The sequence below is a fragment of the Symphalangus syndactylus genome, chromosome 7, assembly GCF_028878055.3.
Source record: "Symphalangus syndactylus isolate Jambi chromosome 7, NHGRI_mSymSyn1-v2.1_pri, whole genome shotgun sequence".
NCBI lineage: Eukaryota > Metazoa > Chordata > Mammalia > Primates > Hylobatidae > Symphalangus > Symphalangus syndactylus.
This window is the reverse complement of record NC_072429.2, coordinates 29,364,211-29,379,170: the sequence shown is the minus strand read 5'-3', so window position 1 is coordinate 29,379,170 and position 14,960 is coordinate 29,364,211. Positions and strand designations below refer to the sequence as shown.

At 46.4% G+C, this 14,960-nt stretch overlaps 1 protein-coding gene across 2 annotated transcripts in view; it reads right to left on the bottom strand.

Annotated features, from left to right (window-relative positions):
* The window catches only part of ADAM19 (ADAM metallopeptidase domain 19), a 98,334-nt gene that overhangs the window by 32,122 nt on the left and 51,252 nt on the right, over positions 1 to 14,960 (bottom strand). For both annotated transcript variants that reach the window (XM_055285477.2, XM_055285476.2), the window contains exons 6-8: positions 9,918 to 10,110; positions 8,850 to 8,915; positions 3,487 to 3,558 (exon numbers count right to left, since the gene is read on the bottom strand). In XM_055285477.2, the coding sequence (XP_055141452.1) occupies positions 3,487 to 3,558; positions 8,850 to 8,915; positions 9,918 to 10,110 (331 nt within the window). The remainder of the gene's footprint in view (positions 1 to 3,486; positions 3,559 to 8,849; positions 8,916 to 9,917; positions 10,111 to 14,960) is intronic.

Below are 14,960 nucleotides of genomic sequence, written 5' to 3'. Positions count from 1 at the left end.
CTGTCTTCTGTAATCAGTGCCCTTGGCCAGGCTGTCTGGTACAATTTTTCTCTCCCAATTCCTTACGTGGGCCTTATCTTTCTTATGGGTATCTAAAAAGTTCTCTTGTATATAGATTTTTTAAAACCACTTCATTGAGGTATAATTTGCATACCATAATACCCACCTATTTTAAGTGTACAGCTCAATACTTTTTGGTAAATTTACTAAGTTTTAAAGCCATCACCAGCCAAGCGTGGTGGCTCACACCTGTAATCCCAGCACTCTGGGAGGCTGAGGTGGACGGATCACATGAGGTCGGGAGTTCGAGACCAGCCTGACCAACATGGAGAAACCCCGTCTCCACTAAAAATACAAAATTAGCTGGGCGTGGCGACGCATGCCTGTAATCTCAGCTACTCAGGAGGTTGAGGCAGGAGAATCACTTGAACCCAGGAGGCAGGGGTTGCAGTGAGCCAGGATTGCGCTATTGCACTCCAGCCTGGGCAACGGGCAAAACTCCATCTCAGAAAAATAAAAATAAAATAAAGCCATCACCATCATCCAGTGTTAGAATATTTTCATCACATCGGTGAGATCCCACATGTCTGTTGATAGTCATTTCCCATTCTCACCCTCAGCCCAGGCAACCATGCATCTACTTTGTTTTTATTCTGCCTTTTCTGGACATTTGTTTTACAGTATGTGGTTTTGTGTGTCTGGCTTCTCTCACAGTCACCATAATGTTTTGCGATGTATCCATGTGTTAGAGCGTATCCATTTATGATTTCTCTTTATTACTGAATAATATTCTTTTGTATGGATATACCAAATTATATTAATACATGGATATTTTATTATAAAATGTCTCCCACTCATTTGGGAAGTAAATGAGTATCAATGACATAAAAGTGCATAGATATGCTTACTCTTCAAATTTTCTTCCCCATCCCTGGATAGTCTCAGGTTTTGTCAAGGATGGAATAAGCAGGTTGCAGGCAATAGACTACAGAGGTCCTTGGTAATCTTCAGGGTTTTGTCCAAACCAGAGATCCTGAAATTCTATACGCAAGATCTGACTCGACCTCCTCGAGGCTAGAGCTACATCTAATCTTTATGATCTGGCATTTTTCATCTCATACAAATATAAGCAGGAGGAAGGTTTTCTTTAAAGCGAAACCACTGGAAGCTGTGGGTACAATGGGTTCTTTGTTGGGTCCACCCTACAAATACTGAGCCAGTGATTTAATAAAAAGCCCCATGTATGGAGAGGTCATATGAGCAGGAGATACCATCTTTGTCCAAAATTGGTAGGTACTGCCCCAGCTAAAAAGAATAATCATAGCACCAACATTTTTCCACCACTTTTTATGTACTAGGCACTGAGGCTTAGAGAAGTTAAGGAACTTGCCCAAAGTCTCAGCAAGAAGATGGTGGAGCCGGGATGAAGGCCCAAATTACAACCTCAGAGCCTATTTGTGACCTTTTACTACTTCAGTGCTGCAGTATCTACACATCCAGATAATCCACTCGCTCCAAGAAACGCTGGTCAGGATGGGCTCCAGTTTCAGTGAAATATCAGTTTATTTCAACGGAAATTTTGATTTTTCTGTTTTGTGCCAGTTCAACCGTTACAGAAAATAAAAGGTTCAGATTCCAATTTGAATTTGCTTTACTAGGGAGCTTTTGAAGGAAGTAAACTTGGCTTTTTTTCACAGCTACAGAAAAACATTTTGGATTGGGTTCATGATTCAGCACATGAGTCCAATTCATTCCAGTTTTAGTTCAACAATAGTTCAGTTCAAGTAGCTGGGTCAGCAAGCTCCAGAGAAGTGGGCGTGGTTTCCCTTACCCGCCAGGAGTGACTAACACCAGCCATGAGGAGAGAGCCAAGACGGCTGCACGGGATGCATGGGCCACCCAGGCTTAGGGCTTTCAGTAAGGACTGGGGCTTGCTGGTGCCTCTCTTCTCCCTTCACTTGTCACCAGCGCCCTTCGTTCCATCACATACCCCACAGAGGGGATACCCAGCCAAGTCCGCACCCGCCAGGTCTCCAAACAATAGATGTCACATGGGTGAAAGCAGAGTCAGCCTCCCATATTCTCCCCAGGGAAACAAGCTTCCCTTGTTTTCCCAGATGTCAAGTGTTTGGGTTGTAGGATTATTTAAATGTTATTCTTGAGTGAGTCAGGAGCTAGAGAGAGGACTGGACTGTGTCCCTAGAGTCTGTCCTTCCAGGAAATGCCAGTGTTTGACTTTCACCTGTCACTGACCACTGACCTTTGTTTCCAGAGCCATCTAGGGCAGAAAAAAACCATGGGCATGGAAACTGCCATCTGATGACTTCAGAACACTAATACATTTGCCTATTAATCCCTAAAAAATATTTTAAGCGATCTCCTACATTCTCTAGTGTTTAGGAAAAAATGATTTTCCCTTTAGACCTGGAATTCACGAATCCCTAGCAGGCCCAAAGTTAAGCTTCATCAATGTTATGAGTATTCTAAAATTGTGCAATAAACGTTACCAGATTCTCAAAGAGACCTGTGATCCCAAACACATTAAAACCTACTTTTAAAAACTATATACTACTAGCCTACCAAGAGGCTACTGTCATTCTAGGTTACCTATTCTGCATTTTGTACTATAACAAATATCCTCTTTCATATACACAACGTATTTCCAAGTCCCAGACCAGCCTGTTCTAGTAAAATTCAAAAATGTAGGTATTTCCCAAGAGCATCTTGTAAAAGGTCCTGACCTAGGAAAGTTAACCACTGCACATCCTTCCTAAGAGACAAGACATAATTTTAGGATAATTTTACAGATGGAGACTTTATAGATTAGCCCCAAGCAACCCACTTCTCAGACAATCCACTTCTCAAGGAATCCACTTCTCAAACAGCTCACTTCTCAAACAGCCCACTTCTCAACTTTTAAGGCTGTGTGTCTTTCCCACCCTGACCTACCTCAATTCCCTCCTAAGTCAGAGAATCCCTGGGCTTTGTATCTGGAAGGAACCTTAAAGAACCTTAAAGGATTCTTAAACTGGGCTCTTCTATGCCCCAAGCTGCTCGGGAGCCACTGCAGGGGTAAGAGGAAGGGGTTAGAAGGACAGTGTTCTGGGTCCTCACCCCTGCTCCCGCTTAGAGCAGTCTGTTTTCATCTAACTTTCATACTAGACATTGGCATAAGATTTCATTTTCTAAAATTCCACCAGGAAAATAAAAATAACAGAAAAAAAACCACACATTGATTTACGACAGCCCTTCTATTTATAAGTTGAAAACAAAACAAAAGAAAACAAACGCAACATAAAGAAAATGAGTTACTTGCCTAAGGGTATGTAGTTCAGGGCTCTGTCAGGACCACCCTGGGCCTCTATGGCACTGCTCATTCCCTTTCAGAAGATGGCTGGGGCAGCCAATCCAGCAGAAGGCAGCTCCAGTGCCCTTGGAAGTGCTGGCACCTGGCACCTTTCCCACAAAGTACACACCTGGTCTCACCTTATCAACATAGTTGGCGATCTCTATGAGCTTGTGTTTGGTGGCGTCCTGGTCTCGTCGATTCTTCTGAAACTAAATGGGACAAGCAGAACCACGTGAGATTGCAGAACCTCTCGCAGGATGCTTCCTGCGCCCCATTACTTGTCTTTGAATTTGCTCTTATTTTCTTCTGTCTTCTATGAGCCGCCATTTTTATGCAATTGTCTTCCCCACCACAGTAAGAGCTTTGGAGGGTAGGACCTGTCAATATCCACAGCTACTAGCTCAGTGCAGCACACACAGTAGGCATGCAATAACTATGCATGGAGTAGAATTGCCTTCCTCTAACCCTTGAAGCACATCTTATTCTCCTGTCCTTCGAACTACAAGGCCTCTGGCAAACTCCCACTGGGGCTTAGGAGGACTGATTCAATCCTCACCTTGGTCATCACCCCAACATGAAGCCACCATCACACAGATCTCACGAGGCTTCCCTACATGTGGTCAATCAACAATGATCGAATTGTTGCTGAATGCCTGCTATGGGCAAGGCATTGTGCTTTGCACTATGTAGGACACAAAGAAGTGTGAGATCTTGGTTCTAGCCTAGAGGAGCTTCAATTAAAACAGAGAGGGCCAGAAATAACTGTGGCAGATCCTGAGTGACAGATCCTGTACTTAAGGAGTATACAACTGAAATGATCTGAGAAAACCTGCCAGGAAAACATGCACAGAAATAACCACAGTGGGAGGCCATGTGAATGACATGAGTGCTAACGAGGAGGACCATAAGACACTGGCAAAGAGGCTTCATCTTGCACACCACTCAGATCCACTGGCAGTGCCTTCTACAGTGAGAAGAATGAGAATTCTGTGACTGCATCGATTCAATCAGACATTTCTTTTTTTTTTTTTTTTTTTTTAAGACAGAGTCTCACTCTTGTTGCCCAGGCTGGAGTGCAGTGGCGCAATCTCAGCTCACAACCTCCATCTCCCGGCTTCAAGCGATTCTCCTGCCTCAGCCTCCTGAGTAGCTGGGACTACAGGTGCTCGCCACCATGGCCAGCTAATTTTTGTATTTTTAGTAGTGATGGGGTTTCACCATGTTGGTCAGGCTGGTCTCAAACTCCTGACCTCAAGTGATCTGTCTGCCTTGGCCTCCCAAAGTGCTGGGATTACAGGTGTGAGCCACTGCGCCCAGCCGCAATCAGACATTTCTAACCAAGCACAGGAAAGAAAGCTGTGTTCCATTAGAAATATCTGCCATGGGTACCAGAAAGAGGACATTTCAGCATGAATACCTCCTATTTGCCATTCCTGCCTCAAAAAAATAGATCTCTCTGAGCTGCAATGATGAAGGAAAGCTTCACAGTGTAAAGAGAAAACCTGCTACAACTGCAAATCAAATTTGAAAATGATGGGCATGTCCTGTACACTGCCATTGTTACACAGAGTCTGGGTCCTCTCTAATTTATCTTGAGTACCCACTATACATGTTATTTCAATTCAAAACCTTCACATCCTTCCTCCACCCCATCCCACGAGAATATCTAAGCAAGAAACAACAAGAACAGCCAAGTAAAACACCCTGGGATATTTGTTTGGCCAGCGGTGTGTACCAGCCCTGATACAGGGAAGAAATCCACCATTTGCCTTTCACCACAGCTTGTGGACATTCTTAGGCTTCCTTAAAACTGCCACTCACCAGAAGAGAATCTGTCACCGCTGCTTTCTAGAGTTAGATTCAGTGTGACACTGTAACTTAGACCTTTCCAAGGCGTTAATCCAGGAGTTTCTCATTATAGAGGCCTCCTGTTTCTAAATTGGTCTCTCGGCACAGACTGCGTTGCAGCATTTCCGTTCATTTAGTAATATTTATTAGAACATCAGGGTCAGATTTCATTGTCTTTCAAAAAAATATTAATCTTCTCTTCAAAGAACTGCCCAATGAGACCACCATAATTTAAGGAGTGAATTCTGTTGTCCAGAGTAGTCTGAAGCAGGAGTCAGCAAACCTTTTCTGCAAAGGCCAGATTAGGCTTTGTGGCCACATAGTCACTGCTACAACTCTTCAACTGTGCAATGGTGGCTCAGAAGCAGGCCTGGATAATACAGAAACCAATGGGCCTGGCTGTGTTCCAGTAAAACTTTGTTTGCAAAAACACACGATAGGCTGGATGTGACCATGGGGTATAGTTTGCAGACCCCTGATCTAAAGAAAGGACTCTCTCAAGCTTACATTTTCTAGGGTGACACAGCAAGTACCACATGCAGCACCATCCTTTCCCCGCCACTTTGCACTGTGCCAGCATCATGGAAATCCTTTACGGGCCTATGTTTACAGCTATCCTGTCTACCCCTACAACAGCCCACCTTACTCTTTATCCCCCACTGGATTCCGTTCCACCTGGGGAATGAATAAACTGAGAACCACCCTAGAAGCTCCCACCTAGGCCCAGGGAGCGAGGAGCTGCCTGCTCATTTTTACTGCTGACAACTCTCTCTCTCTCGGCAGCAGCAGGGTCTTGCTCTCCCTACCTGTGTCTCCACTTCCTGCTCTGCATTCACTCCAAGGTGAAGGGTGTCCTGTCTCTGCAGCAGGTTATAAATCATGGTAAAGCAGCCCTCCCCTTTGCTGCCTTCCCATCCTCTCAGATTAATTAATTATCAAGAATATATTTCTGTCTGCAGAGGATGGAGACAGGGTGGAGAGGGGATGATTTGTGAGGCTGTGAACTCAGCCTAGCCTGTTACACCCCCACCCCAGTCCCTCAAATGAATCAGTCAAAGCCTTCAGCGGAGGGGTGTCCAGGACTCTGAGAAATGAGCACATTCCCTTATCCGCCATGGCTGCATGAATCACAGCCCTGTTGGGAACCCAGGGCTGTTGCTGAGATGCTCTCCTTTATAAGAGAAAGATGGCTCTAGCTGACACCAGAGTCCTGGAGGCGCCTTGAGCGGACACTTTTTCTCTGGGGGTGTGCTGTGACTCTGGAGGTCAGGAGACAGAAGATGCCTAATCCCTGCCTCCCACCATGCTGCCCACTTCTCCAGCTGCTGGAGATACACACCCAGTGGGTTTTAAACCCTGCACAGAGATTCCTCTGAGAACAGTGCAAGGCCAAAGGGGAGAAACATTCCACCTTTAAACACAGCAGCTGGGCTCTATATGATTAACTACTGGGGTTCCCAGGAACTTCCATGTAACCAAAGGATTCTGTAGCTGAAAAAAATGACTCAAGACCATTGTATTAGATGATCACAGATGCAGAACTTAAATGGAAAAATGTCCCAGAGTCAGAGGAGCTCAGTTTTCTTCCACCAGTCCTCCCACTACAGGCAGTCGGGCAGGGCAGGCCAGAGTCAGTTATCTCCTCCCACAACTATGGAGCCTCAGCTGGCTTTTAAACCAGCTTTGGATTTTGCTCCCCACACTATTCCCCCATCTTATACACACACTAGTCTTTGGAGAGGAAACAGAAAACATAGAAAACACACACACACAAGCGCACACACACACAAACAGCTGTTGGAAAAACCAATATCAACGTCAATTAAAAAGCTAAATGCTTTTCAAAGCAGAGCACAATGTTCCCTCGGCCTGGAATGCCCTTCACCTCCACTCCTCTGCCCAGTTAACTCCTCCTTGTCTTTTAAGACAGCTTCAAGGGCCACCTCCTTCTGAAGCTAACTAACATCCAGTGACTAACGCTCAAAGACCTTCTGGCCTGCAGCCTAGTGCTCTCCCCACTACCAGGCCCTGCCGCCAGGACACATGCTTTGGAAATGTGTCTAGGTACAGCTGCCTTCGAATGAGCTCTTTAGGGAGATGGTAGCTAAACCATGTGGATGGGATACAGACAGACTGGAGTTGTGATGGGCTCTGTCCTCAGGAGAGACCAAGGCCAGTGTCTGCCCTGCTCGAACACAGCGAGCGCTCAGCTCATAATGACATCCAATGCACAGAAGATGCACTTAGTACTTATATGATGGAGTCGCTAAACAAAGTGAGAATTGGAGGTAACATCTGGCTAATTTAGGCAAATATGGGCTCTGGAGCCTAAACTCACTCTTTAGGTGTCTGCTTCAATGTCAGAGAAGCTTTCCCTAATTCCCAAAACCATGTTGAATCCCCCATTATCTGCACTCTCATCCCTCCTAATGGTCCATCTTAGTGCTTATCACACTTTGGACCTACAGGTTTATGTGCTGTTACTGCAAACTCTGCGATGCCCAGGGAGGGTCTGTCTTCTTGAGATCTATATGTCCAGGGGCTTGGCACATAGTAGAAAATCAAGAGATCACTGATGAATAAATGAAATATATGATGAGCCAGGTGAGGGTTCATCAAATCTTAGAACCTGTCTGATTTGAGGAACATGGAGTTAAAGGCTGAACTGCTCGGCCTTTAGGTCAGTGGTTCTCAAACTTGACCATGCAACCCAATTGCCCGGAGGTCTTGTTAAAACATGGATTTCTGGACCCCACCCTGACAGTCTGGGATTCAGGAGGTCGGGGTGGGGCCCAAGAATTTGCATTTTACACAAGGGTGCTGCTGACGCTGGTGCTCTGGGGACCACATTTTGGGGACCATGGCTTTAGGTCATCATTTGGCATTGACATGATTATAAAAATGGACCCACACACGGGCAAGAATACAGTTTTCAGTCGGATGACTGGGAATATATTTATTATCTTTGTAAAAAAAAAAGTTTTAGAATTTCCATAGACAATTCCTGGGTACCTCAGAATAAACACCAGAATCTAAAGGTCTTCAGACCCAGTACAAGAAATGTTAATCAGACAACTGTCTTGATTTTCTATGTGATTGATGTATCAAGCCTGGAGAGGCTTAGTTGTGTGTGGGGGCGGGGGAGGAAGGGGACGGGGGAGTTGGGGGAGTTCCCCCCAACTATGTTTAAAATGGCAAAATGAGCCTTTGGTCAGATTCTTTTTTTTCTTTGAGACGGAGTTTCGCTCTTGTTGCTCAGGCTGGAGTGCAGTGGCATGATCTCAGCTCACTGCAACATCCGCCTCCCAGGTTCAGGAAATTCTCCTGCCTTAGCCTCCCAAGTAGCTGGGATTACAGGCATGCACCACCATGCCCAGCTAATTTTGTATTTTTAGTAGAGATGGGGTTTCACCATGTTGGCCAGGCTGGTCTCAAACTCCTGACCTCAGGTGATCCACCCGCCTTGGCCACCCAAAGTGCTGGGATTACAGGCATGAGCCGCCGCACCCGGCCTTTGGTCAGATTTAAGGTCAAAATCATAGATGAACTGGAGAAAGATGAATGGGCAACATTTCCCCAAAGCAGTCTGGAGCCTGGAATGGAACCTATCAAGAGAGCAGTTTTTCTGCAAGACCCATTGCCTCCCCCTTACCTCTGCATAATCAGCCACGAGGTAAAGCTCCACATACTTCATGGAGTTTAAATCTTCCCTTTTCATCTAAGAAAGAGAAACAGATCAGCGCTGTACAAATAGTGGACTTGGCCTCATTTTTAAAAAACTGCTAAGAAACAGAGCTGCTGGATAAGCAGCAGCTACCTCCGTGATGATTTTGTCATTGGGCACTAGAGATGTTCTTGGCTGTGGTGGCCGTCACTCACATAACACCTTCCATTGCCGTTTGGTTATTGCTGGAGACTGCTCTGGAACACTGGATTCAGTCCTTTATTCTCAGAAAATACTGAGATGAGCTGGTGAGCACAGGCAGGACGGAGGCCAGCATATGAGAGGGAGTGTGCTAACCACCACGTTCCCACAGAACCTCGAAACCTCGAAACCTCGAAACACCCTGTCATTTTCAGCATGAATCAATATGAGGACTGTGTGCATATGGTGTAGTGTCTACTCCAATAGGGAAGGCATACTTTTTTTTTCCACTTTTTAATTTTTATTTATTTTTCTGAGGCAGGGTCTCGCTCTGTCACCCAGGCTGGAGTACAGTGGCGCCATCTCGACTCACCGTTATCTCTGCCTTCCAGGTTCAAGTGATTCCCGTGCCTCAGCCTCCCAAGTAGTTGGGACTACAGGCACCCAGCCATCATGCCCAGCTAATTTTTGTACTTTTAGTAGAGATGGGGTTTCGCCATGTTGCCCAGGCTGGACTCAAACTCTTGGCTTCAAGCAATCTGCCTGCTTTAGCCTCCTGAAGTGCTGGGATTATAGGCATGAGCCATGGCGCCCAGCCTTCTTTTCACTTTTTAAGCTTTCTGAAGTCAGCATCTGAGTGTTTTAAGGGTAGTAGTGTTTTCCCCCAAAAGCAGTTATTCTATGATGAGGATATTTCACACTCAACAATCACTTAGAATAAAAGAAAAACACTATTTCCTTCTTCTTAGGCATCACCCTTCAATTTAGAAATACTCCTGGATTCAAAGTAAGCAACCTCAGAGGGGGCAAGCCTGTCCCCAGGTTGATTTCTGCACTGAGAGCCTCAAAACTCACCCTGCGAGGTCGCTTCTTGGTCTGTTGTGTAAACTGAAGAGCCCAGTCCCTGGTGGTGGGCTTGGAGTGCTCGAACCCACAGTTTCCCGGGGGCGGCTTGAGATGTTCAGATCTGTAAATAAGGTGTTGGCCCTCGCTGTCAGGGAGGGGCTCGATGATGTAGCTGAGGTTGCTGCTCACCGTAATCAGTCCTCTGTTGAGAGGAGGAATAGAATCTCTGGTCAAAGATTATGGTTCTGAAAAAGTCCCTTGTGTAGGTCTTAGTTTCTCCATATGCAAAATGACATAGTGGGTTTTGATCATGAGTTCTTAACCTAATTATGGGGCCATGTACCCATTTGTGAGATTCTGATACAAGCTCATACTTCCTCTCTAGAGAAATGCACTTATACATAAAAAGTGGTGCATGAGCTCAGGGCACTTGGACCTCCCCCCCGACCCCCACCCCACCCAACCACCACCACCAAGCTCATTGTGAGACTCCAGGTTAAGAGTCTCTAGACTGGGAAACCTCAAAAAGTTCTAAAAAGGCTGTACCTGTGACACTTAAAACTTATGAAGGATGGTAGGTCCAGGATTCCAAAAAGCCTCCCAAACCAAAACATGGCATATAACAAATCATGGGTCAAAACTTTAGAGACTCAGAAAAAGCAGTACAGTGGCCAGAGAAAGAACAGTGGCCTGCAAGAGAGGTGACCCAGGTTCTGGATTTAGCTCCAACATTCAATTGTCACATGCTCTTCAACAAGCATCTTAAATCTCTCCAAGCGTCAGTTTCCTTATCCCTAAAACGACAATGATAACTTATCAAGACTCCTGGATGATTAAGTGGAAAGACAAGGGTCTTTGTGCTTGGAAACCAGAGCTAGATGCATCAGTGATGACATGCCTACCTGTCCCACCTGCCCCACATCAGCATGGCAGTTATTTGGTGAAGTGACATCCACTACCAAGCATGAGGGACTACTTTTTTTCCTCCCTTGATTATAGATACTAGCATTGAACGCAGAATAAACTCACGGAGTCCTTACTGTGTCCTAGACATAATCTAGATATAATCCTTGTCCTTGAGAAACTCACAGTCCTCTGGAGGACAGTCACAAACATTTACTGGGCTCCTGCTATGGGCCAGGTATCATGCTAGTTGCTGAGGATGGAATAGTGAACAAGACAAACCAAGTGCCTACCCTTGTGAAGCGTTGAGTGTAAACACTGGAATAAGTCACTCTAATGTATAACAGAGAGAGCAAAAAGTTTCATCACCCCTTGGACTGGAGGCAGCTGCTTCAAGTGTTACATCACCAAGGCTTCTGAGAGCTTTTCTTGCCTCAGCAAGAAAGAGGACCATGACTTATTATCAATTGCTATTGCTAATGATCAGTGAAGGCCCGGGCAGCAGATATCTGCCAATCTTAATACAATGAGATAAACATGATTGTAAAAGTATGTCATCAAGGCTCAGGGGGAGGAGGAAGCCCAGGAGTAAGCCCCATGGACTCTAGCAGCATTTTGTATGCTCTAAAACCTCAGGCAGGCTCTCATCCATGCAGAGAGCTCAGAACCTACAGCATCTCCAACCCAGTCTTTGCCACTGTAAATTGGCAGGACCTCTCTCTTAGCTTATCTCAGCTTCCACCGCCACCACAACCGCCACTTGGGATTCCTGCCCAGATTTTGCCCTTTGGGAAGAGCCTGTGACGCTCTCTGGAAAATCAGCGCCAGGCTCTGATGGGCAGCAGCCTTTCCCGGATCCTATCCCTGGCTGACCTCATTCCAGATCCAGGAAGCCTAATGACTTCCTGACTGCCTCACCCAGTCTGACACAGCAGTACCAAATCACCCCCTCTGACGGACATCTAAGGTACTCCCTGAACATCTGGGGATGGGAGCGGGGCAAAGAGCAAGGGTCGCATCCACTCCCTAATCCAGCCAGCAAAGGGCAGAGGAGAGAGCTGCTACACGCATCCTGTTCCCAAGTTATCTTTTCATCCCAGCCAACCAAGGCCTCTTCCATCACCTCAGTTTCCCCTAATGGCTACACACTTTGGGAACACAGAGGGCTTGACCACCAACCAACTGATGGTTCTGTGTGCACCAGGTTGTGGTTGCCAAGATTACACCCAGTGAGTGGAAAGTTCCATAGAGGAATCAGGGAAAGTTCCAATGGAGGGTCACAAGGCGCAATTGATCTGGCATCACTTGAACAAGCCTGTGAGCCAAACAGGACAGAGACCAAGCCAAAGTGTGGTGCACAATAAATAAGAATCCCCATAGTGGCTGCAGATTATAGAGCCTTTGCTATGGACTTGGCACTGTGCTAAGTGAGCATTTTATTACTCCCACCACCTTCCTAGGACCCTTACAAATATTGTCCCCAGTGTACAAATGGGAAAACAAAGGCTCAGCAAGGTTAATTAACCCAAAGTCACACAAATAGTAAGAGTAAGAGTAGGGATTTGTTTTTTGTTTTTGTTTCATCAACTTTTAAGTTCCAGGGTACATGTGCAGGATGGGCAGGTTTGTTACATAGGTAAACATGTGCCATGGTGATTTGCTGCACAGATCAGTCTATCACCTAGGTATTAAAGGAGTCTGGATTTGAATGATTCCAAGTCCCACAACCTTACCCTGACCTTCTGCTGCCTCAGTCACGATAGTCCTGTAGAGGCTGGGCATCGTGGCTCATGCCTGTAATCCCAGCACTTTGGGAGGCCAAGGCAGGTGGATTTCCTGAGCTCAGGAGTTGGAGACCAGCCTAGGCAATATGGTAAAACCCTGTCTCTACTAAAAATACAAAACTTAGCCAGGCATACTGGCGGGCGCCTGTAATCCCAGCTACTCAGGAGGCTGAGGCAGGAGAATTGCTTGAACCTGGGAGGCGGAGGTTGCAGTGAGCTGAGATCACACCACTGCACTCCAGCCTGGGTGACAGAGCAAGACTCCGTCTCCAAAAGAAAAAAAAAATACCCTGTAGAGTGAATCAGAAAGATACCACCAGTCTACAGATGGCTCCAGCGATAGTGCCAGCAGCTCTCTTCTTAGGGGTGATTGGCCTCACCTCAGTTTCCTAGGAGAAAAGACAAAGGAGCTATGCAGCCTACTTTTCACCTTCAGATGCCATTGATTGAGCTAACTGGATGCCAGGCACTGTGTTTACAAATGTTATTCTTATTTCATTCCCACATCATCATTATAAGGAGGCACCCTCATGAGTCCCACTTTATAGATGAAGAAACTGTGGCTCAGAGACATTAAATAACAAGCTCTCATGGTTAAGGGCAGTGTGGGCTCCAGGCATGGGGACTAGGTAATCTGAAGTCAAAGATTTAAGGTCCACAGACTCTGGACCCCATCCCCTTAGCCTCTATGCTTTCTGCCTCCATCAGTGAGTTCCAAGCCTAAGTGTCAGAGATCTCTAGGAGCAGAGGTCTCAGGGATATCTATTAGAATATGCTACAGTGTATTGAAAACACGGGTATCCAGGTCTGCTGTGGATATGGTTTATTTGTCCCCACCAAGTCTCATGGTAGAATGTGGTCCCATTGTTGGAGATGGGCCTGGTAGGAGGTGTTAGGGTCATGGGGTGGATCCCTCATGAATGGCTTGGTGCATCCTGGTGGTAATGAGAGAGTTTTTACTCAGCAAATTCCCATGAGAGTTTCCTCAAGAGCTGGTTATTAAAAAGAGCCTGGCACCTCCTCCCTTTCTCTCTCACTTCCTCTCTCACCACTTGATCTCTGCACACACAGGCTCCCCTTCACCTTCTGCCATGAGTGGAAGCAGCCTGAGGCCCTCACCAGAAGCAGATGCTGGTGCCATGCTTCTTGTATGGCTCGCACAACCATACAAGAGCCAAAATAAACCTCTTTTCTTTATAAATTACCCAGCCTTATGAATTCCTTTATAGCAACACAAATAGACTAATAGAGGGCCCAACCTAAAAAATCCACAGCTGCAGGCCTGAGTGTCTGCATTGTTATCAAAGCCCATGAGTAATTGCCTGCCTAGCCACACTCAGGAACTTTGGCCTGCAGACCATCCTCTGCAGCAGGCACCTGCTTTTCACCAGGCCCCTAGTAATTCTGATTCAGGGAGTGGGCAGATTACAATTTGAGAGAAACAGAGGCTCAGAAGGACCCTGAAGGTCGTTCCAGCAAGAGGATTCTGTGGCCACTTCCCTCCCTTCCTCCAACTGCTGTTCCTGGTAATTTGCCCATGTCACGAATGCAATCCTCTCAGAAGGCCTAGGGATGGAGGAGAGGCTGGCACAAGCCCTAGCACTGTCAGTGGACTGCAGCTTTGTTGCTGGGGGAATGTCTGAGAATGTGGTTCCAGGGGCCCTCCCCGCCCTCACCCCTAAATCCTTTAGCTGCCCTCTTCCAAGCACCACCAGTTGTTTATCCTTCTAGGAGCCTTGGTTGATCTAATTTGCTGAATGTTAGCCCTGGCAAAGGCAGAACTCAGCCAGAAGGCATGAGCCGGGGCCTGGGAGGCTGGGTGGCCAGCCTCACATGCCATTCTCCATTCTGTTCTCCATCCTATTGCTCATCGTTAAGAGATGGATACAAATGAAATTGTACAGGAAACCCGGGCAGGCCAGGCCAGGCAGGCAACAGGCAATTCATGTCTAACCTCTGCATAACCGAAGGATTCACCAAATGCATTCTTCAAGGAACTAGGCCAAGAGCTGCTTCCTGGGGACTTGTCCATTCAGAGCTAAACCAAAGGGGACACATTCTACATCCCTATACCCAGAGGTGCCCTAAAAGGTAACTACCCTGCTACCCTTCTTTCCTCTCCCCTTCTCCGCAAATTATATCCATGCAAAAGGAGTTACAGGGAACTCCAAAGGCTGCAAAAAAGAGAAAAGAAGGCTTGTAGGTCATGTGCTTTCTCAAGGACAGGTTGCCCCCTGGATATAGCACCTGGATTCAAACTCTGGCTGTGCTGTCTCCTAGCTGTGTGGTAAGTGATGTAATAACACTGCCCATCTCACAGAGTTGCTGTGATAATGGACTGAATAGGCAATGTTTACTAATAACC